This window comes from Ischnura elegans, chromosome 7 (genome assembly GCF_921293095.1).
Source record: "Ischnura elegans chromosome 7, ioIscEleg1.1, whole genome shotgun sequence".
Lineage (NCBI taxonomy): Eukaryota > Metazoa > Arthropoda > Insecta > Odonata > Coenagrionidae > Ischnura > Ischnura elegans.
In genome coordinates this window covers 72,613,486-72,637,193 of record NC_060252.1, presented here as the reverse complement: position 1 = coordinate 72,637,193, position 23,708 = coordinate 72,613,486, and the positions used below count along the sequence as shown (strand labels likewise).

The window sequence follows — 23,708 nt, the reverse complement described above, 5'->3', positions numbered from 1 at the left end:
AAATTAATGGCCGATGCCGAGTTTCGCTAGTAAGTGGGCCCTTTCCGCTTCTATAGCGGTAAGGTGTTTGCTTACAGTGCAGCCGGCAAGAGTTGTCCGATGGTACTTTAAAAGGGTGGGCGGAGAACCCTGCGCTAGCATGGTTTGCAACCAATCGCTGTCCCCCAAATGCACCTCACACACTTGCCTAGTCATACAACGTTGTCACATGCATATGGAGCACTGAAACAAGCCTGAACCACCAAAACAAGCCCTTTCTGCGAATCGCAAGAATAAAGGGTTCTTCCATTGGATCCTTCACACTCGTCATCCCTTCTGGCCCCTTTCTTCACGGAACCATTTTGTTTATATGTGATTTGGGCGTTTCCCGTTCTTAACTGGTAACCTTGCCCCCTACCCCTTCTAGCTGTCGACGGACAACTCTCCGCGGCCGGACTCTAGTCCCTTCCGTTCCACCCAAGAGGAGTCGACGGGCTCCTGTCGCGGTGGCGCCTCTTTCCTTGTTCCTTCCCATCCAAACTCCTCCCCGGGAACGCGGGCGTAGAAGTCTCTGACTTGGTTCCCGGCCCCGGTGTGTTGTAACCTTCAGAGGACCTACCTAGGGGTCCTGATCTCTTTGTGTCCTCAAATATCCACTGAGAAGAATGACGCCTCGGTAGCTCAGCTGGCTGAAGCACTTGACCGGAAATCAGGGGATCCGGGTTCCAATCCTGGTCTTGGCGAATAATTTTTTCTCTATGGATTTTCGCACAATTTGTGCATCTCGGTGACACCCGTAAAAATTATTAAACGTGGCTAGTCCCGGTATACTTAAAACTGGGTAAGAAATTTTGGCGGTCTTCATGAAACATTCTCAAAAGCGAAAGAGTTGTTTAAGCTATTGTATGGTACTTAGAGGAGGTGACCGACAGCTGAGGTCAATAGCGCCATGAGGGAAGGGTATGGAAATAAGGTTAGAGGGAAACCCAGTGTCGGTAAAAGTCTGCTCTTGACGAAAGGCGCCAAGGGGACCATGCCTTAACGTCCCATCGGACGGACGGAGTATTGCGGCTGAAATGTCCTCCATATTATATTAAACCAGGGGTCGGGCAGTTTCTGAAAATTCTCTGCCACCGCCTGGATATGAACCCGAGCCCACGGGATGGGAAGCCACCACACCAACCCGATGCCCCTCGTAACCAAGTGCATCATTTAGGCGCTAACCAGTTTTACTCATTGTCAAATCTGTTTCTTTTACTCGAATAATAATTGAAATAATTTAGTAGAGTTACTAATTAGCCGTTGATCATAATTTGGAAATACATTTTCTAACTATAGTAGGAAGGAAAAAAAAATCTTCGAAACTCGTTTCTCGATTGTCTTAGGCAATCATCAACAGGGAATAGAAATAGGTGTTAACCCGCAGAGATTTTGAATGAGAATGCCATGTAATCCTACCCTTACTTGCCATAGATTTATTTGATAATAACGACCTAAAATGACACTGAGACGTTATATTTATTTATTTATCTCAATCACCCCCGAAAACAGCAAAATGAGGCCTTTACATCGGGAGTTTAAACATCAGCAACAGACGATTACACACACTCATGTCCTGGAAGGGGCAACCTATCCAAGCGGGACTGGAACCCGCGATCTTCGATATGATAGGCGAGGACTTATCCCCGTCGCCACCGAGGCCGGCGATATGAATACCCAGTATAAAGGCCGTTTTACACGGGGCACTGAATTGCGCAAGTCAGAGCTGCATTTATTTCTAAAATGGCGCCGAATTGTATGAATGCATGAATGAAATTAGAACAGGGGCTATTTTGCCGTCTTGCATCCACGCATTCTCGCATGTGTTCTAGCAATTCACCGCTTTACACGACGCAATTCTGATTGCGCCATCGCACGTACGTCAGACTGCGCAATTCCGTGTACCGTGTAATTCGGCCTTAATATAACCTCAACCTGTCCCTGTAACCGCGACCATCTTTGGTGTTAAAATACAATCATTTTTATTTTGACACCACCATATTTGGAGCACATCCTAGGAAATGTTTAAAAAAAATACACAATGGAACACTGGGAAAAGAAAATTTGGGTACATGGAATGTACAATATGGGCTTATTCACGTACGATATGGGGTTATTAGGGGTGGGGCTGGATGTACTGCAGACAGAATACGAGGAATGGGGCGAGGAAGAATCTGAAGAGGGAGGGCCGGAGCGCGAGGTAATTCGATAAGACGGGTTCAGCGGGGACACGTGAATAATAGATATGGACGATGAGGTTGGATATGGATATGAGGGGAATGGCAGGGGGTGTGAGCAGCAGGTAGGAATTGAACAGAGGGAGAATGCGAAGAAAGGAAACATGGACGGACGGTGGCTCCTCTCGCGGGGAGGACTCCAACCACCGCATCCAAAATAAAGACGTGACTTAAAGGATAGAGTACGTACTAATAGGAAACAGTATCAACAATTTGTGGAGATAGTGATACTATACGGTTCAGAGACTTGGGCAATCGGAAAATATGGCTGGAAAAAACCACTAACTCATTTTAAACTGTTTGGTATTCCATTATAAGGTCTCTTAATTAGTTGAATTTAACTTAAACTACTACATTTTTACATAAAGCAACCAGGATTTCGATGAGTAATCATCATCTTCAGGCGTTAATTTGATGGTGATGATTACTGATTGAAATTCGGGTCGCTTCATGTAAAAAAGAAGTAGTATGAGTAAAACTTAACTAACCAGGAAACCTTATGGCCGAAAATGACGACCATAGAAGAATTTCATTAGTGAAAATATGAATAAACGTTTTAAATACGCACAGAGATACGACTGGAATGAGTTTAATAACCTATAAATATTTCCGCGACGCATTTCCATTTCCAGCTAATCAGATATCTAAGCTGTCACCAGCATCGCAATGCTACATATTGATATTTCTAAATATTGATTAAAATAACATGATCAGTCTTGCTGAAATGAAATTAACTTGAGCAGTAAATAGACAATATTCACTGATAAATTACATCATCACAGTTTTTGCTAAGATATAATTCAAAACATTTTTATATTTCAAAACGGGATGAGTGTAAAAAGAAAAAAAAATGGTATGTCGTTGTCTCCAACAGGGAGAGAACCCAAGAATGGTTATTCGAAGAGGGGGGAGAAACCAACAGATACAAGTGATGTTTTCTCTAAACCGAGTTTGGTTCAGCATTTGATAGATGAAATATACAACAGCTTGATAGCCAAAGGATGCGAGTGTCTCTGTTATATGCTTACACGTAGTGGAAATTTAAATGCAACTGAGTATCTAGTTGATAATTTTTGTTTTATTGTAGACTAATGAGTACATATAACAGATGAAACCCTTGTTATCCAAAATATTTAAGATATTACATGCATGTTGTTGCCGAGGCAATCATTTTGTTTTAAGGTATAATTTTTTAAGTTCTCTTTTCAGTCTGCTTCTCTATAAATGAGGATGTGGTATTTTGGAGCTTCAGAGTATTTCAGATTATAATGAGTTCAAATAAATAGAGAAATGTTAGAAAACATCTAAGGGGGCGAGAAACCAAAGAATGCATGTGATTTCTTTTCCTAAAGAGAGTTACGAACAGAAAGAGATGACAGAAGTATCGAAAATCTTGGAGGCCAAGAGATACGAGTGAGTCTCTCTTCTATGCTGGCAATGAGTGGATAACACCGGGGAACAGTGAGTTTGTTATCTTAGATATGAGACTTGTTCATGGCTTACTTTTTCGCCACTGGGTAAGAAAATAACCTCAGTTTTTATCTATCACGTAAACTACATTTTAAGCTACAGAATACCCTCTTTTTGTCTTATATGCCATACAAAAATTTCATAGGAACGAATTTATAGGAAAGTCTCACCTTATTTACTACCCATACAGAAGGATTTAATTTATACAATGGTTATACGCAGTTACTGCGGGTTAAAATTGGGATCAATGTAATAATACCTTTTTTACCAAACGATAAACATTAAGGTAAAAATTTTCGCTCATACTCTTTTCCTGGAGTGCTTAATCAGTGGACATATATCTCTGATAATCTATTAGAGAGAGACCAAATTTCATATCAAATCATTTGACTCATGCTGGTCAAATCCCTTACGAACGAAATCATCTTCCATTTCTATATTTTCGTCTTTGGGGTCACTTCGATCTCACTAGATTCGTATTCCTGTATTTTCAAAGGGATGACATGTGATGCACAGCTAAATGTGTAGTTCATCTTGTCTATTTTCTGGGAGGCCAAGGGGTACTTGTAACAGATACACATAAATCCCCTTGTGATCACAACTGTTTGGATGTTATTTATACATTGTAGCTGAGGCAATTACACTTTATCAGTAGGTAAATGTTAGAAAACGTATTATATTATATGATATGTACGCACACTATCCATGCATACTCCGAGTGGAGGGATGTAATAGAGGAACGGATTAGTGTTGGGAGGATAAGGGATGCGTGCACAGGATGAGGAAACCGCGACCGCGAATAAGGCATTAATGCGCAATGAGACAGAAAATGAATTTAATTCTACGAGCCATACGTTTTATAGCGCTCTTCCCTCGCGTTATTTGAATATTTGCTCATACGACTGGCATTCCTATACAATTTCCACTTTACGCTAAAGCCTTCTTTTTTTTACAAGCCGTATATTTCAACTTTATTTTCACCTTTTTACCCGTCGAGGAACTCAATTTAGCAGAGTCATCGATCGATGAGGTTGTTCTGTATTCACGGCAAATATGGGAGCCGCAACGTTGCATTGATTAAATGAATATTAAATGCATAAATAAATATGAAGAGGAAATATTTTTGCTCTATATGCACAACGCCAAAGTGACAGGGCTTGTTATTTCCATGACCCCTAGCAACATGCATACTTCATTTGGATCCAATAACAAAGATGAAAGCTTTTGACTAAGTGGAATAGTTGACTGACTCAATTTTTTCGGGCAGGAAACAGTCTACTTTGAGCAATTTCCCATAAAAACATGTCAAAATGTTAAAACAGTAGTCTTGGCCCGTAAGCTGGAACAGCAAACTGATCAATAATGTAATTTTTTCGCTGCGTTAAATTTCATTCGCATCATAATAATAAAGGACTTCTAAAGTGAACAATACAAACATTTTGGGGGGCTTTGAAAGAAGAAACTAGTTTTCATGATATAAAAATAAATCTATAAATAGCAAATTTTATGGTTTAGGCGTCCCAGAAAAATATATATCTTCCCAGGTTTGAACAGATAGGAACAAAAAGTAGAATAATGAGATAATTTGTCACAGTACATAAGCAATGAAAAAAGTTTAGTGATCCTAGTCTCACGCGCCATTCAATGTAGGGCATTAACAACATCCTGGCATAAAACATAATGAGTACGTATCAAGCGATCGAGGCATAACTTACCTGGAATGTTGAGATGCAACAAAAAATAATGTAACTCCTATTATTCTCCTAGATTACTACTACGTTGTTTTTGAATGATGACTTCAGTCACAGGATTAACCAATAACGCACAGAAATGGTAGGATTTTACCCAAAGTACTTTATTATCAGCTAATCTAGTCCTTGTTAATTTTTAACAACACATTTGATGAAAAATTGTGCAGTTATTATTTTTATGCTCTAATTTTTTCTAGACTATGAAAACACAAATTTTTCTGGAAAATCTAAACCTTAAAATTCACTAAATCAGTTCGTTTTTGGTAAAATGATAAGGAAATCAGCGACATCGCAATGAAATCCCAAAAGAATGCAATGAGAGGTACAGTAACCTGGTAATATTGTTTGAACCACCTTACTAATATTTTTGTTGCCATTCTTTATTGAATTTCAAAGGATATCTTTCACTAATAATGAATTATTGATGAAGCATATGATATAAAAAACCAAAATTCACAAAAAAAACTTGCATTTAAATTTTACGTATTGAACGGAACCGGTCAAAACAAGATTACGGTGAAAAATAGTTCTATTTCCCGACGGTGGAATCAGCCTTTCCTCAACGGAGTTTTCCTCAAACCAATGAACTCTATTCCAATGCTAAATTAGGCATAAATTGAATTTTGAAAACAGTGTGATCGCCCGTTGTTTTATAGCTGAAAAAGCTAATCTAAAAAAAAAAAACAGAATCGCAACATGGAATCTGTGGAAGCCTTCCAATGGTCCTCTCACCAAATTAGTCCTTGCATGGATCTGCTGTTGACTATGAGCCCTGTCACGATTGATGGCTTATCGCGTCGGGGGCAGATTTTTCACTCATTACTCAGAGTCATCGCAGCCTCACAGAATGACTGCTAAAATGAACACTCGGTTTCAATCGAACTTTGACGTCGAAGCAAAGATTTGATGGGAGTTCAAGGGTACTTAAAAAACACGAAATTCCTATTTTTTGAATACGTATGCTGCAGGTAGGTCCGTTCTAGTTGTCGCATTTACTCTATTTTCGTGACGTATTATTCGTTTACAACTTGCGATACAAGTGATTAAAAACAGAATCCATAAATATTCTAATCCCATTCATAGCTCAAAAAAATGGCACAGGTAAAGGGATCTATTGAAGTATATGGATAAAATATTACTGAGGTAGAAATAAAAACCAATAATTCATTATATTTGGTTTTAACTTAGGACTACATTAAATTAGATCTGTAATTACATTTTTGGAAGTAACCATCATCAACTCTTAATTCATACTACTGGTCTGATACAGTCTTCAACTCTCTTCAGGCATGGGACATCGAGGTTATCAAGAGGAGATTTTTAATAGGCCTTTCCCAATCACTTGATTGGCACAGGTGTAAAGGTAGGAACGAGGTTATCTCAAAGTTTTCAGAGATTTGACGAAGCGTCAGTTTGTTACGAATTGAGTTGCGACATGAGAAACTAGCCTCAACATTTTCTCACTCGTATATCCGAAAGCATCATTAGTGACACGTATAGTAATACTTGCTTTAATCAGCGAGCACTTCCATTTGCCACAAGTACGGCAGGAATTTGGCCCTCATGATGCTCCATAAACAAAGTTGAAAATTTCGACCATCATTTTTCATGGGCGCAGCAATTCATAAACACAGAAGTACTTACATGGCTTAACATTATGCCGACGATTTCTTTCTAACAGGAAGATATCTACTTATCCAATATACTTCTTAACACATTAAGTATTCAAAATGAAAACCCTATGACAATATTATATCAATTAAACGGCTAAGAGCATGGCATGAATTCACAGAACTAAAATAATTCGAGCGAACAAAAATAATATTATATCCTTTGTTTTTTCTTTAACCACCTCGCTGTGTTAGACATTAATAAAATTTGATTTAAAAATTTACTGGAGTTCGCTAGCAACAACTAATAACTGTCTGACTAAATATTTCAAATGCGAGCTACTTTAATGATGCACAAAGGTTAAGAAAAGACTTCGCTGTTTCACAAAATAAAATATATATTTGCGACCGGTTTCGATACAGCGTATCATCTTCTGGCCAGATGATGATACGCCTTGAGCCTTTGTGCATCATGAAGGAGTTTCACCATGTTACGCCAACCACCATCGCATTTACTTTAATGATGTTTTTTGATGTTGAAATCGAAAGAGGAATATTATTCTGCTACATAGCTCACAGCACTCACAAACAGAATACCAGCTTTGGAGGCGGAATTATGGGCCGAAGAAAACCTGAGCGTCCAGAGGATAAGATTGAATCAATAAAGTAGGTTAAAGAAAATTATAATGTAATAAATACCTCAGTTGCTGCAGGTGAAACAGCTGTGATTACAGCGCACTATATGGATCCCACCATAGCATCATGGCTGAATATCGAAGAAAGAAGACTGAAATATTTTTATGCAAATCCCCGAGCTCCAGACGAAAAGGAAAAAAAAGCACTGTGCAAGCAATCCTTTCAAGAGGTAGTCAGTGAGTATAAATCGTGGGTCCGTCTGTACGATCCAAGATGAAACTTCACCAGACGCCTCTTTCCCTTGCCTATTGTCCGATCGACGAAGTTGAAAGGACTATATTCCACAGCATCGGATCCCCTTGAGAGGAGCAAGATCTTCGTGCCTTAGACGCCGAATGACAAAATGTCTATCCTAGTAGAGAAGTTGCTGTTACGAAGATGATGTGCCAAATCTTCACTTCTTTCTTGCTGGATGAGAGTAACTTGAACGCCTTTGAAAATGTAAATACGTAAAATAAGGTCACCAACCATACCCTGTTTTGAACACTTTACATTGTCACGTATCACTGACGGGTGACTTGCCAATCACTCCCTGTTTCTAACAAACACCGAAAATCATCGCGTAACACTGACGGGGTAGTTTCCTCTTTAGTCCAACGACGACGAAAACACTCAATTACGAGAGAGATTCACTCGGTTCACGGAAGGCGAAAAGATTTTGCAACATAAAGCGATGAAAAGCGATAATTTGGAAGCACTTGCAGGGAGGTCTCACTGGGACAGAACCTTGATGGCTGGAGATGTCACAACATTAGAATATCTACACGGCTGTAATCAAAGGTCATGAAGGGAAATCGACACTCGTAACACTCCTGCAGTCATACCTGTGCACGGCAGACAGTAGAAGACAGCTCAGTCATCTTCAGCCTATCTCCGCGGGTGCCGCAAAAGTCACGGTGAATATTCAAACACTTGTGACGCTCCTATAGACCTGACACGGCTCTGCACATTAACACGCCCAGAGTCCCTCAGTGGGACAGAACTGTGATTACTGGAGATGCCTCGCAAAAGAATATCTCCGCGCCTGAAGCATACGTCATGAAGGGAATATGGACACTTGTAAAATTCCTGTAGTCATACGAGTGCACGTTAGACGGTAGAAGTCTCAATCAAATTTAGAATATCTCCGTGGGTGTTGTAAAAGTCAACGAGAAATTCGAACACACGCGATTCTCCTGCAATCCTGGCACGACTCTCCACGTCAAAACTCCCCGCGAAACAAACGAGTCACGACCACGCGCTACACTGAGCGGGATGCAGACTCCTGCTCGACTAAAATCAACCAAGGGGAACCACAATTGTCTTCCCGCCCTTAGAAAAAGAGCTGGTGGATCAGGCGACCAAGGCTCACTCCGGGCTCAGTGAACTAAGAAGGCGGTCAGAGGAGGAGAGGGGAACCCGGTGCTTTTAGACTTGGCAGCGCGCGGGACCACTGCATATGGGGCACTGTTCGGGAGCGTCTGGTGAGGTCCCGCTCTTGTCATCATTGAACACACACACACAATGTGCCCTTCAGCCAAGGACTCAATTACGAGTGTGGGTTCCCTTCAATGAGGGCCAATGGGCAGAAAGTGAGAGGGGTATGAGTAGAGGGGAGGGGAGGGTTGTTTCAGAGTGGGTTGGAGATTATGGGAGTCTGTTGCGGGGCCGCTGGGACGGTCGGGCAAGGATGTTGATTATATGGGGTGGGATGGGCCGGGTCTGGAACACAGGGAGTAGCGGCATGGGCGTATGATAGCGCGCCATGCAAACACAAAGAAGAGACGACATACTGGCGCGTTTGGTATGCGAGTCGGCTGACTATAAAGTCATCATACTCGCCGTGGAGATAAAATAAAAAAACATCGCACCGCTGGAAAAAGGCACATCCCTGACAATAATAAGTTGACTATTCAATCTCGGGGAAAAGGTGAGCAATCAAATGAATTAAATGAAAAGAATCCCGACGTGACTGGAATGGATGGAAGGAAAGTTTGCGTCACTGAGACGCACGATTTCGTTTCCATGAGAGCACGGTCTCTGACACCACATGTACCCCAGGAAACCATTGTGAAATCACTCCTTTGAATAATCGCATCCTTTGTAATACAAAACGAACACAGAATTAATTGATTCAAATTATGCCCCAAGAGAAATTTACCCCTTTGGCGTATCTTTTTTATATGATTATACACCATGCCTTTTGTTTTTAAAACGCTTCCTACATACTACAGAAAATGAAGAATTATCAATTATCAATTCACCTTGAAATATTGCCTTAGGAAGGAACACTTTCACCAAGTATATGCTACGAACTAATGATGAATCATTCAAAGCCCCCATGAAATTTGACTACCACTTTTTGTCTCCATTGGATGATTCACAAGCAGCGATGAGTATGAAAAGTAAAAATCGTGGCATATTTTACGAGGTAATTTAAATTAAAAGCGCAATACCAGTTACTGCACTCAACTAATATTTTAAAAATGTTTTATTAGAGCGTCAAAAACTTGTAATCATCAAAATGTCATAAGGATCTAGTAATAAACTGTAAAGAAACTAACAACAAAAACGTCATAATTCATTGTTATTCCCAGATCGTATCCAACATTACAAGTGAATATTTTTCTAAGTGAAAAAATCTGTTAACAATGACTTCCATCAACCCTTATCTTTTGAGGAAATGAGACTTCGGGTACCAGTGAACTCTCCCGTTTTGCCCTAAAACATTCTTGAATCGCGTCTTAGCCATCATTTCAAACTTTTTTTGATATAATTCTGAAATAACTAGAAATTACTGAGCAGTTTTCATTTATTTTCAGGCTAATAACGCAGTTATGACAAATTTCAATTTTTCTTCCGTTTCGGTAATTTTCGCTACATCATATATTCGCGGTCGATACTCATAAAAGATGAAAAGAAGATGCGCAGGGCATGTGAAAACTTTTTTTAAATGACTAGTCAGTTTCATGGATCAATTTATAGAAAAAAAATGAAAAAGAAGAAACTTCATGCTTTCACATGTTTCATTCAATTCAGTAGAACTTTTTTTTTTTAATTTTTCATAATGAATCGCTTCCACAAAGTTACGCTTTAAACCATCTATTTTATCAATTTCTATCAATTAGACTGACACAATCTAACTCTTACTTATCTTTTTGCGATACGTTGTAGTGACATTACTTGTTGCATAGTCCCTGCATTCTCTGCATGTAAGCGAACTGTTACTTCCCCAATGAAGTCTCTGTTCTTAGCATGGAAAGGGAAATGTACGTGAAAAGTTCGGGATGGTAAATCCAGACGGGACGAAGAGGAACAGACGTCTTCATTAAGATAAGGGAGGGACTGTAGTGGCGGTGGCGCCGGCTTGAAATCACTTACTTCACTCGCCCGCAGCGTGACCGCCATAAGCACTCATCAATTGCGTGCGGGTCGTTGAGTCACGCACCCTAGCAAGTGCCTCTTTTGTTTAAGTAGATAAATTCACTTTCGTCCAGCGGATTTTTTTTACATGCATTCAGCACCTCGTAAAGATTTACGAATGAGAAAAGGCAAGCAGCGGGTCATAGCTATTTCGCAGAAGGAGGTGACAACAGCCATGTATTTGGGTGGAAATACTTGAATAGATAAAAGTATTTTGTTGAAATAAAACGTAGCTTCTCTTTTCCCCAGTAATTTTTATGCATACGACGCGTTTCAGCTTACAGAGCCATCATCTGGCAGAGGATATCACAGTACATGCAAGCCACAAAAATATTGTGTACCCCACCAACCATTTTATGTCCTTATCTCTATAATTATATAAATTCCACTTGTAACCCTTGGCTCCTAGGGACCTCAATTGACCTTTTTTGGAAACTTTTTGCATTAAATGCATCGTGTCAAATGTGAAAAATAGTCGAATATAAGCTAATAATATGAAAAAGTTTGTAAGAATGTATGGAAATAATGCGGATCCACTTAATGCGTTTGAGACCATAAATGCTATTCATTCAGCACTTTTACAAATTTTCGTGGAAAAAATGCTAACTACATGCTTAAAATACGGTAGTGGAGGATAGAGACCTCTTTAATACGTGCAGAATAAAACTAAGAACGAGTTTCCCGAGATTAAAAGCATTCTGATCACCCTTAATAACGATAATTTTAGAGGTTCTTTTCGCTAGCATTTTTAATTGGACGCCGTAATTCCAGCCCTTTTTTCCTCCGGAAGCTTCACTGTGAGGACTATTTTCATGCGCATGGAATTTACCAGAGAAGAGCGTTTTTCAAGGAAATTTGTTAATTAAAATAGCAAGTATGTCATTAAAGCATCATCTTTTTATCGGATTAAGGAGCAATCGTTAAAATTTACCTACTTCAATCTCGCTTCCGCTCACGGTCCCATCTCCCAGCGTCGGCATTATATTCATAATCTGCCCGACGTAATACTCTAACCTAGCTTATTGCCATGCCTCTATTTTTCTTCTATACAGAATGCGTACCTGCCTCTCAGAACGCACGTTAGGCATCACTCGCATTCATTTATCTCGAGCTAGACGTTCCCTTTGAGCTTCAATGCTGTTGTTCATTCATGAACGGAGTCGCATTTTGCTAAAAAAGTTCAATAAGTTTTCCATTCCCAGGAAAGATAACTTGCGACGGAAAAAATGTCTCCATTCAATCATTCTCTTCAAATATTAAACTTCTCTCGGGATTCCCACCGGGTTAAAAACTCCTATTCACCCAAAGTTTTGAGCTCCGACTCGAGGCTTATCCTCAAGTCATATTTCATCAGAACATGCCGGAGAAGAGCGTATTAAAAGAAATTTTGTTGGTCAACATAGCATGTCTGTCACTAACGCATTATCTTTTTACCATTGAGGTTGATGGTTGGTTAATTAATTTTGTGGAAGTTATGCATGATAAAATAAAGTAAAATTACTTAGCATTTTCCACACATTTTTTTTAACATTCAAACAATCGTAAAGTATTAAAACGTCGCAAAACATTAATAATTGTGTGGAAAGTGCAAAGCGATTTTATTTTGTCATCTTTTTACCAGATTTCGATCGTAATCGTAACCATTTAACTAGTTCAATTTACGTAGGTTTATTTTGATTTAAGGATAAGTCCCGAGTCGGCCATTCTTTCTACTATTTAAGGGTAGCAGACGGCATCAGAGACTATGAGGGTTCTAGGTGAACCCTCTTAAGGGTACAACGCACCGGGGCCAGGAACCAAGCCCGTGGCTTATACGCCCGATCACCCGGGGAGGGGCTGGAGAGGTAGGAAAAAGGATAGAGGCGCCGCCGCGATGGGAGCCCGCCGACGCCTCTGGGAGGGGATAGGAGCGGAATAAAGGGGACGAGGGAAAAACACCCCAACGCTATAGAAGCGAAGGAGGCCCTACTATTAGCGAAACGAAGCATACATATGCAATTAATTTTCTACCAATCCTAGTGGATTTTCCTACGAGGAAGAAAAATCCATCGACCGAATCGGTAGATAAGCAGACGGCATCAATAGTCAGGAATGGAAACGGTCTCAATGGTGGATTCATACTTCCAGAAACGTCTTGGAACAAAATCGAAAAAGTCACCACCATTGGCTATGAACACAGATTACTATGAACCTAAGAAAGACTCAAACATACGACTTGTAATTTAAAAAATATATCCCGAGAACGAAAGTGAAAATTAACTAATGTGCATACAGCCGTGTAACAAATGTACTTACTTATATCATTGTGAGTTCCCAGGATTCGTATCGTGTCACGTGACCCCGCAAGTCCTCCTGATTGGAGAATGAGACACAAGAAAATTTTTCTTAAGTTAACCTCCTGCATGGTTGAAGATTCGCAAACAAAAGGACAATTTAAGACATCGAGCAGCACATACAGCGAGCAGAAAGGCACTCCAAAGTCATCTAACAAAGCGATAGAGATCATAGTTACATATTAGTTGAAAGATTCACTATGCAAAAGCCAGCAGATCACTACAAAGAGCTAGAAATTGGTCTCGGTTATTTATTGGTGTCTTAAAACTATAATCATTTTCATGATTTATTTATGTAGATCAACCACTTTTATGGGTCCTGAGAATTTCACACGGAAAATTGCCTGAAAATCAACAAACTTCCAGAAAAAACTAATAAGTGCATGAATAAAATAAAATAATTATTTTTAAAAGGAAAATAATGAACATGAGATGGATTATTCCCCAGATATACCAAGGTGAATATGTTTTAGTTATACCGATCGAGTAAGAAATCTCCCATCGAAGGCTAACCGCAGGTAACTTTCATTTCTCTCAGCTTATCCTTCTCTGGCTTCGAAAGAAAAATCTGACCAGCGAGCGCAATGCCCTATTATTCCCCTGCAGTGTTACTACGAATTATGCGAGTGATGCTTATCTCGTAATAGTAACAATAAAGGCACTTTGTACTTCTTCTTATAGTATAACTTCCACAAAGTAAATTCACCCACTATCAACTTCATTAGATTCCTATTTCACCTGGATATATTCAATAGAACTTTAGTCACATTTCATGGAAGTTCCTTAAGATTTTTTTATTGCTCTGATGATATTATAGAGATATTGGTAATGAAAATCATGAATTTCCTCGATAACTCCAAACTCTATACTAACTGAAAATAGAAACAATGATGATAGCATTACATGCAATGCGTAAAACCACACTCCTATTGAATGTAATGGATCATTTGTAAGAGATATGCATTGGCATTTTACTCCGTAGCTTTTAATATAATCTTATGAAATTTATTCTAAATCTTAAATCTCATTTTAAAAAAAGTTCTCTTTAGCTATGACAGTGTATGGGTTCATATTAACCTTGGATCGAATTTACCAAATGAGTCACTTTAGTCGTAGTGAAATACATATCAGCAGATGAAATTTTGATTCCCTAGTGAGTCAGAACGACCTCTTTCTAGGCAAAAGTTTTTAGAAAAGGATAAGATAAATAGAAGGATGAAATACACAACTCTAAAAAATACTCTCATACTGCTAATATTTCTTCTTTCATAGAAAGGTTAAGTTCAAATAACAGCAAGATATTGCCAAAAATCGGTCTAAGTTTGATTATACTGATCGAGTAGATGTGAGATCGAGTATTTTGTAGATTTTTGATTTCTATCTTTAATTCATTCTATATTTTTCTTTAAAAATTTTGCTTAGAAAATAGGTCGTTCTAGCATACTAGAGATACAAATTGATTCTGTTGTTATGCAACTAATAATGATAAAACTACCACAGTGGGTGACTATATCATGAAAACCGGGTTGCGCCTATTTAAATATACTAGTCAACATAACAAACTTTTATTCTTTTGTTCTCCATATTGGAAAGGTTTCACATACTGATACTAAGGCCTGATATTGTCATTTATGCAATATGCTTTATTAGTAAAAAAAATGAGATTACCACAGCAGACGTAGAGAATTGACATGAACAAGTTTCAAGCAAATGACTGCCTTAATTAAGATTGCTTTGGTTGGAGGGATTTTAAAAAAAGACGAGGACTTGCTCACCGCCATGGTTTGGGGAAAATGGCCGCAGCCAGTGTTGCCCGACCCTAATAAATAAATACTCGGGAATTGATTTAATTGAACGCAGCTTTTGTTCTCGCCATCATGTATCTCTCTTGTGGAATATTTTTTTGGGCCCGTTTATTCATTTTGAATGGCGCGGCAGAGGGAATTTTCTAATTTTACTGAGGACTTAAAAAGGCACTTTATTTGTCGAATGTATTTGAAACTCGCAGGGGCTAATTGCCAGACATGCATGCATGTAGCGAAAAACATGGTAAACGCCATCCCGCCAACATATACTAATGGATGTTTCAATTTGTCCCACCGAGGGGATGAGGAATAATACAAGATCATTTTCCATGAATCTGATTGACCCTATCACTCTAATTGAAGGCTGGAAATTAACTTTATATGAAACTATGGGGACTATTTTTGTCTTCGAAAGTGAAAAAGAAAACATTGCTGTTCCCCTAAATTACAGTTTTCAGGTTAGTTAAAGAAATGTCTTTTGACATGTTGGGCCTAAAAGTTCTTTCAAAACGTACTGCTGCAGATTACTCAATACTATTATCAGGTATAAAAAGCGCGAAAAAATATTTATAAGATCCAAAATTATAGCTATGCGAATGTTTTCAATCTAAAACTAATTATAAGCTGTTAAGAAGGAAAGATAGTTACATAATTCCTATTAAAGCTCACATACAATGATAGAAATAGTTTAAAATGCGCAATACAATCGTAAATTAGTTTTACCAATGTATAGACCCTTAATGTACACATTTCCTGATAATGCGACTGATAGAGCGGTCAAAACAGTATTATTAAGTTTTTTATTCACTAAATATCATTGATGACATAACAAACGTAGCATGGGAGTGAGAGTTATTTTCATACCTAGCAAAGGAGAATATATTCAATTATAATATTAAATATGTCCGATAGTGTTAAACTTAATCCAAAATTGAGAATTCGTTCGCTCAAATATAATAATTTTGATACAAGATGTGATATAAATTGACGTTACACTAGCCTCTCAACCATAAATATAGTCCACATGTATCAAGGCTATTTAACTTTTATCAATTTTACCATACATCGCTACTAATTGGCCAAGGAAGTATTTTGACATAATTAAGACTCAAGCCGATGTATTCTTCTAAGGATGGAGACTGAATTACATTTATAAGAGAAAGTTCGGCAGTTCTCTAACAAATTATCACTCGAGTCGATTATTTAACCAAATATTCATGTAGGGACACAAAACTTTGTGCAGCACAGTCTAACGTTAGCGGCTTTACATTTTTGAGCCACAAAATAGAAAAAGAAGTGATAGTTAAACCTATTGTCGCAACCATAGTAGAGAAAAAGTATTCATGCGGAACATAGATAGCGATTTTTCTCGTCTTTTAAACTTCAAGTATCTTAATCAAACTCACACTTACCAAAAAGGGAAAGAGAAATGAGAATCGGTGAATATGATATGCTATTTTTTAACACAAATAGATGAAATGTTTCTGGTTTCATAAAATTCGATGGAACGAATACGGTCATTTAATGCATTATAAATAAATCAGAAGAACTAAGCGTAATGGATAGGAATTTTTCCATATTGAAGGAAACACTTGCAATTTTTCACGGCTATAAACTTTTATTCCCACCTTTGTTTCGATGTTACTATATCATTTTCAAGGCACAACATTGTACCATATAGTACCATGAAGTTGTTGAAGTAACATCGGAACCTAGCTTGGGATAAAATTTTGCAATGACGGAAAATTTCAACTTTTTTCTTCACTAATTTATTATTATTCACATTCCGACGCTCGCAGAAGGCAAGCGTAGTTTGCAGCTGAAGATTGCTACTTTCCCGCCTATTTTCGACTCCGTTGTGAGCCCCGTCTCGGATTCAGAACTTCCGTCTGAGGACAACAAGGTTGTGCGAGGGTTCCGCGCATAAGTTAATTACGACAGCGAACGAGGGGTGCCTTGGCCTCGCAATGCAATTCCAATTCCTCGACACCTCCCTCCTCATTCACTTGGAAACTACTACCCCCTCGTTCTCCGCCTTCCCCCGACACGTAAAACACTCTTCCTCTCCCGTCTGCCAGGAAGGAAAGCGTAAGGAACGGACGAAAGATAGAAGGGGGATGAGGGCAGTTTGATAGAACGGAGGGAGCATGAAGAAGATAAGATGGGAACATTGAGAGAACGCAGCTCACTCCGTAGTATTTACACGGTGGTGAAATGCTGTGTCACGAAATTTTAACCTTGGGTAGCTGATGCCAGAAGGGACCCTAGTTACAATGATGTTCAGATCAAAAAATCACTATTGTTAAAATACGTTTTTTGAGCCAAACGCTCCGATTGGTCACCAGTTCGCCCTGTTGCCGGATGTTCTGCACAACTCATGACTTCGAATGCTTTTGCTTCCGGAGACAGCAATGCATCATACCTGAGTAATGTTGAATATTGACTGCTTTAATAATTTGTGAGCAATTCCAGGATATTTTCGATGTGGATGTCACTGCTGTGATAATACCAATATCCTCAACAACAAAACAAACATAGGTTAATAAGATATAGTTAGTTTCATCAAATTTAGTTAGGAAATATAGCAGTTATAACAAAAAATTGATACTAATAGAATTTATTTCTCACCTACAAGTTAAAATCACACGGTAATACTTTATATTTTCATCCATTCGGGTAAATAGACGGCGATTCACCATTTTAATACGATTTTCCTTATGCTAAAGAGCAGGCCAACTGTCGGTAGCGTCATTGTTGTTGATGTTGCATTTGAAAATTGTTTATTGAATGAATATTATCTTAAAACTAAATATTATGCGTGAAAAAAAACAACTAAAATTATCCCATAAAAATTCTATGCATCTTGACACAAAATTTCATTTTCTATAAAATAATGCGTAAATATAAACCCTAGGAAAAATATTAAAGACATTTAGGTTTGAAATTTCCGTGAAAAATTAAGAGGCGAACGGGTTAAAATGATATGCATCGAAAAAGTGAAAACGCCGGTTTAAAATGAGGCTATTCTCGCAGCAGTTACTCAAGGAGTCACCCCCGTCTACGCGCGATGCGATGGGGGCGTAAGCGTACCGTCCTCCTTCTAACGTCTCCAGCAACCCTTTAACACCTTCACTCCAATCTTTTGTCTTTCCCCTTAAAGAGCAGTCAGCAGTCACCCCCTCCCCACCACCACGCACCTCTTCCCACAGCCGCATCAATAAGCCCACGGCAAACAGATAAGTGTTGAAGCCCACCCACACTCCTACGCTTGTCAGCCTTTCTTCTTTGCGGCGAAAGAGCCTTCCGGGCTGATAAAGCCGCATGGAAGCCGAAGACTGCGCAGCGAGGCACGGCAGGTGCAAGGCAGACATTAGGGGCGGGGGACACCGAGGAGGTTGAAGTGAAAGAGGTGGGATCATTAAGGAGTTTCCGAGAGAAAAAGGGTTTTTAAGTTATTTCTTGAAAAATAGGGTGGTTTCCTATTATTTTTATTGCCTAAATCGAAAGATTATTTCTCCAGGAGTACGCATATCACGCTCTTAGATTTTCGAATGACGATATCTATTTTTCTTGATTAAACGAAAAGTGAAAAATTTCAAGCGCGCGAAAACGCGACGGCTAAGTAGGAATGATGGGAACCCGCTGCCACCCTGTGAGGTGACCTTGAGGCGAGGCTTGAGCGCTAATACGACGCAGGCTGCTAGGAGGTAGCGCTTGGCTTAAATATGGATTATTACTACCTTACCAAACGAAGGAACCTTTCCGACCTTAGACAATTTTAATAGGTGATTATTAAAAGATGTTTCTATGAGCTCTGTGACTCATGCATGCATTGGTAATGTCAGACGATGTAAAGGTCCTATCCTCTCGTGTAGAAACTAGGTCCCTGTGGCGTCACGTAGAGTGGCATCGCATGGCCGCCAATCTGGCCTTTTTCAAATGAGGCTAAAATTGACCATTGCCACATGTTTAAACCGGTATTTCTAAAACCAAATAATTTGTAAGTCATGAAAACCCTAATGGTGGGTAATGAATCGCAATCAATGCCCTTCTTTTCCTTTGATGAAGGAAACTACCCTGTTTTGGTTCACTTAGTCCTCGACATAGGAACAAGATACGTTCCGAAACCTTGTTCGTGGGTTGAATTTATTCATAAGTTTGAAAAACCTATGCAAGGCATCTAAATTTGTAGTTATTTAGCAGAATAAAACACTGAATTACAATTTTGCGTAAACTCACGACGGCGACGAACTGATATACCCATCAATGCCAGTACCCCTACCGTCTTCGGTGGATCACACTGGAATCCAAACATGCCATATAGCAAATGCAAGACGGGCTTAATATCAACTGTGTCCAAATTGGATCTGATGTTTATGCGGCGTTACTCCGCGTAGCCTTGTTTAAAAGTATCACTACGCTCCAGAAGGAACGCTCCAGAGCCATCAACGCCATCACTAATATGAATTGTGTCCCTTAATCACGACATCAAAATCTTAACGCCCATAAATTTAACTTGGAAATCATTGAGGAATTTTAAGGAAAAAAGGGGAACAGGTTGGTGTGGTGGCTAGAGTGTTAGCTTCCCACTCCGTGGGATCAGGTTCAAATCCCGGCGGTTGCAGAGAATTTTCAGACTGCCCGATCCCTACTTGACTGTTTTGAGGACAAAATTTCAAGCGCAACACTCCGTCCGTCGGATGGGACGTTAAGCCGTGGTCCCCTTGTCACCTTCGTTAAGAGGACGCTAATGCTGACGCCGGGATTCTCTCCATCCGTCCCTCCTTACCCATCCCTCATGGCGCAAATGACCTCAGCTGTCGATCGCCTCCAAATACCATAATACAAAAAAATATTAAATGGTAATAGAAGGAGTATAGGGGATGAAATTTAACATGCATGAAAAAGTCTACGTCGGCGAGCCTGTGACAACAATCAACCGAACTCAGTCAAAGCTATTACTAAACGCACCTAATTTTACCTGAATTCTCTCACAGGAAAGGTTCTGGTGCCTTAGCTCCTACTACCGCACGTCTATTGTAGCTGCTGAGGGTTCAGTAATTACTTGTTGAACAGTTTTAGAGCTACATACCACCTATGCTACCTGTGCTGGTTAAAAAAAAACATGTTCAAATACTCTAATTAGCCTCATCCTGCCATGAATTTCAATTATCACACACCTCGTTCTTATTAACTTCGATTATGTAATTAGTAATGTGATACAAAACCACTCTACTCCAGGCAATGAATTTTCATAAGCTTCAAAGAAACACATATTTTTCAGCATAGACAGAATATAATGACGTCGCCCGTCGTTTTAGCGCGGGAAACCACTGAAATTTTAAGCTGGGACAACAAATCTAAGCTGAGTTGTTGGGCGGAGATTTAATCGGGTACCTTTCATTATTTTCGTTTTATTTTACTTTTTCGGTTTTTTTAAAGAGAGATGCAGAGTGGCTCGGTATTGCTTGGCTCAGAGCTTTTAATCGGATTTACCGCTGAGGCATTTCCGGGAAATTTTTCTGGTTGGGAGGGAAGCTGAGAGAGCCAAGAATAAAATACAGAGCAATAAAGATGAAGGCCTGCTTAACTTGGGCATTCTCATGTGAGAAACTAATAAAAATTAGGCCCCAAACAGTTTTGTACGTGCCAAAACACCCTTGATAAAAACTACTAATTGTAATTTGCACACTTTAATACATAGCTCAACTACCGACCTCGGTTTCGACATGTTTTCCATGATATTGCCATGCCATTCACTGCACCATTTTCAAGGTGATACAACAAGCCAAAGGGACTGCATAGAGGAAGCCCAATTTTAATTCATAGAATGGTAATTTCTGTTGCTTTATTTGGTCGCATTAATCGGTTTTCAATTATGCACGCGGCGTGGTGTTGAATGCAATGCGATCCAATTTTTTTCTAATACAGTATAATGTTTGTAATTGCGAGGAATAGCGTTGCGCCTTAATTCATTTGATATATCACATCATCATGAATACAAATTTAAGCTAAAAAATGCTAGTTATAGCTCTTTTCCCAGTAACATTTTCGGATCAATTTTATCCGTCAGCGACGCGGGTGGCGACTTATGTAAACTCATTTAAATGCGCGGTGGGTGACAACACATTTAGACGCCAGCTTGAGGATCCTCTTTTGTAATATTCGTTCCACAAGGACTCTATCAGTATTTATACCAAGAGATAAGGTAAGAGGAGGTATATATGGAAGTGGCGTGAGGGTAGTGGGAGGGGGAACAGTTTGGGCGAACAAATGAATGAAGTCCGATAACAAGAAACAGAAAACAAGTGGGGTGTGAGCGAAGGTCATGGTTTTGAAGGGCTGCTTAACTTAGAAGTTCTTATGAAAAAAATTAGGGATGAGTCGATTCCAACGATTCTTGGTCGCGTAATCGGAATTGAGAAATCGATCGCCTAAAGTCGATTCCGATTACATCGATTCCAGGAAGATAAATATATAGTGTACAAAAATGAACTAAAAGCTTGGGATATAAAAGGTCGCTACACACCTGAGCAATTTTGCACTCTTCATTACAAAGTTAAAAGTTCATGTCCGGAAAAGGTTATTATGTTTATTATTTTTTTTAGTATATTAAAGTTGACGATATATTTCTATAGCACTTATTCTCCATTTTAATAAAGTGTACTTTTTGGGCCACTTAATTGTCTTCATTATTTTATTCCCTTCGATTCTTAATTTTTTATGACAGGTAAGCTACTGACAAATCAATATACTACCTGTTAGTATGAATAGAAATTGAGGAAATCGAAATCGAGTATCGGTTTGAAAGAATCGGAATTGGAGTCGAAAACGAAACAAAGTGGAATACACTCACCCATACAAGAAATGAATGAGGCATTTCACAGTTACGCAGAGACGGGCCACCAAATATCTGGACACAAAACAAGTAATTCTGATGAATTCCATGGACAGGGGCGCAGATAGGAATTAAGGCTAGGGGAGTTTTAACGCGCAACTAATAATTGGTTGCATGGGGGTTATGGAATACCCAGTGGGGTAAGCAGGAGGTGCGGGAGCCCTCCCCCAGAAAATGTTTAAGATAAATCGTTCAAATTGGAGAGTTTTAAGGCTGTGTCCGAGTCATGCGACCCTTAATATTAGTTACTAAATTTGTCACATTAAAATATTTTTATAAAAATTTTCTCTAATCTCTGGGGGGGGGGGTTATCCCCCAAAATCCCCCTCGCTTCGCCACTGCCCATGGATACCAAAAGGACAGAAACGCCAATATTGCGAAAAAGGAAGAACGGCAAGAGAAGAATGAAATAGCCACTCAAGGGGATAAAATATTCCCATAATTTTACGGTGATGGCCATGAGACTAAATTCCATGCTACTTCCGCGATTCACTCTAAATAATTTTCATAGCCAAGATTCGTTTCACTCTCCATTGATTTGACGAAACCCCAGGTTCATAAAAAAGAAATAAATTTTCCTTGCGATGTGACACTAATTTGATCTAAAGATATAAAACCAACATTATTAATATAATTTTTCACAATGTTCAAAGAAATCTTTTCAAGGTTTTGACATTTCAGGTTTTGACTCACAATTTCACATTTTACAGTGTAATGAAGCCGTAATAGAGTGAAAAAGATTTCCAAATGTGAAAGGGATTATTATTAAGTATTTTGAAAATGGTTTAATTGAAAATCCTCATCTGACAGGCCAAAGCTATGGTCCCAAAAAATAATGACTCTCTTTTGATACACTTTTAAAGCATGCGAAGACCCTGTTCTTGAAGGCTCGTCATAATGAAAAGCCAGTTGAAACCACGGTGAGTATTTAGTAAACGTAGAGGACATAAAAAATTTTGTCTTTTCTTTGTACCATTAGGGGTTTTTAATAAAGTGAAGCCTGAGCTTTATGTTTACTCTTTGGGAATTACTGGAGCTTCCTCTACGTAGGTTAGCCGGTAGCCTAGAACACCACTTCAGCAACCGCATCGCCCGGGTGTTGGGTCCAGCTCATTATAGGCGGGAGAGAAGATTAGAAATTAGAGGATGCGCGGGAAAAAGAACAAGATGGCGGAGGAAAGGTGGGGATCGGGTTGGCGTGGTGACTAAAAGTGCTGGCTCCCCACAGATTCCAACCGGGTTCAAATCCCATCGGTGGCAGAAATTTTTCTTAGGCTACCCGATCCCTGCTTTAGTGCCTTGAGTAGGGCACTTCAAGCGTAGCTCTCTACCCGTCGGATGGGACGTTAAGCCGAGGTCCCCTTGGCGCCTTTTGGTAAGTGTAGGCTAATGTCAACGCCGGGTTTCTCTCCACTCTTCCCTACGTTACCATACTCCACCACGCCGTTAAAACCTACTAATAGCTTAATTGACTTGTAGTGTAGCCTA

General features: G+C 39.3%; 1 protein-coding gene across 4 annotated transcripts in view; it reads right to left on the bottom strand.

The window, feature by feature from the left end:
• The window catches only part of LOC124162929 (teneurin-a), a 998,878-nt gene that overhangs the window by 864,509 nt on the left and 110,661 nt on the right, over positions 1–23,708 (bottom strand). For 2 of the 4 annotated variants that reach the window (XM_046539670.1, XM_046539672.1), the window contains exon 5: positions 13,480–13,536. The exons of 1 other annotated variant lie outside the window; for it this stretch is intronic. In XM_046539670.1, the coding sequence (XP_046395626.1) occupies positions 13,480–13,536 (57 nt within the window). Of the gene's footprint in view, positions 1–7,785; positions 9,133–13,479; positions 13,537–23,708 lie in introns of those variants that run through there. One more of the 4 variants, XM_046539675.1, reaches the window with a different exon arrangement.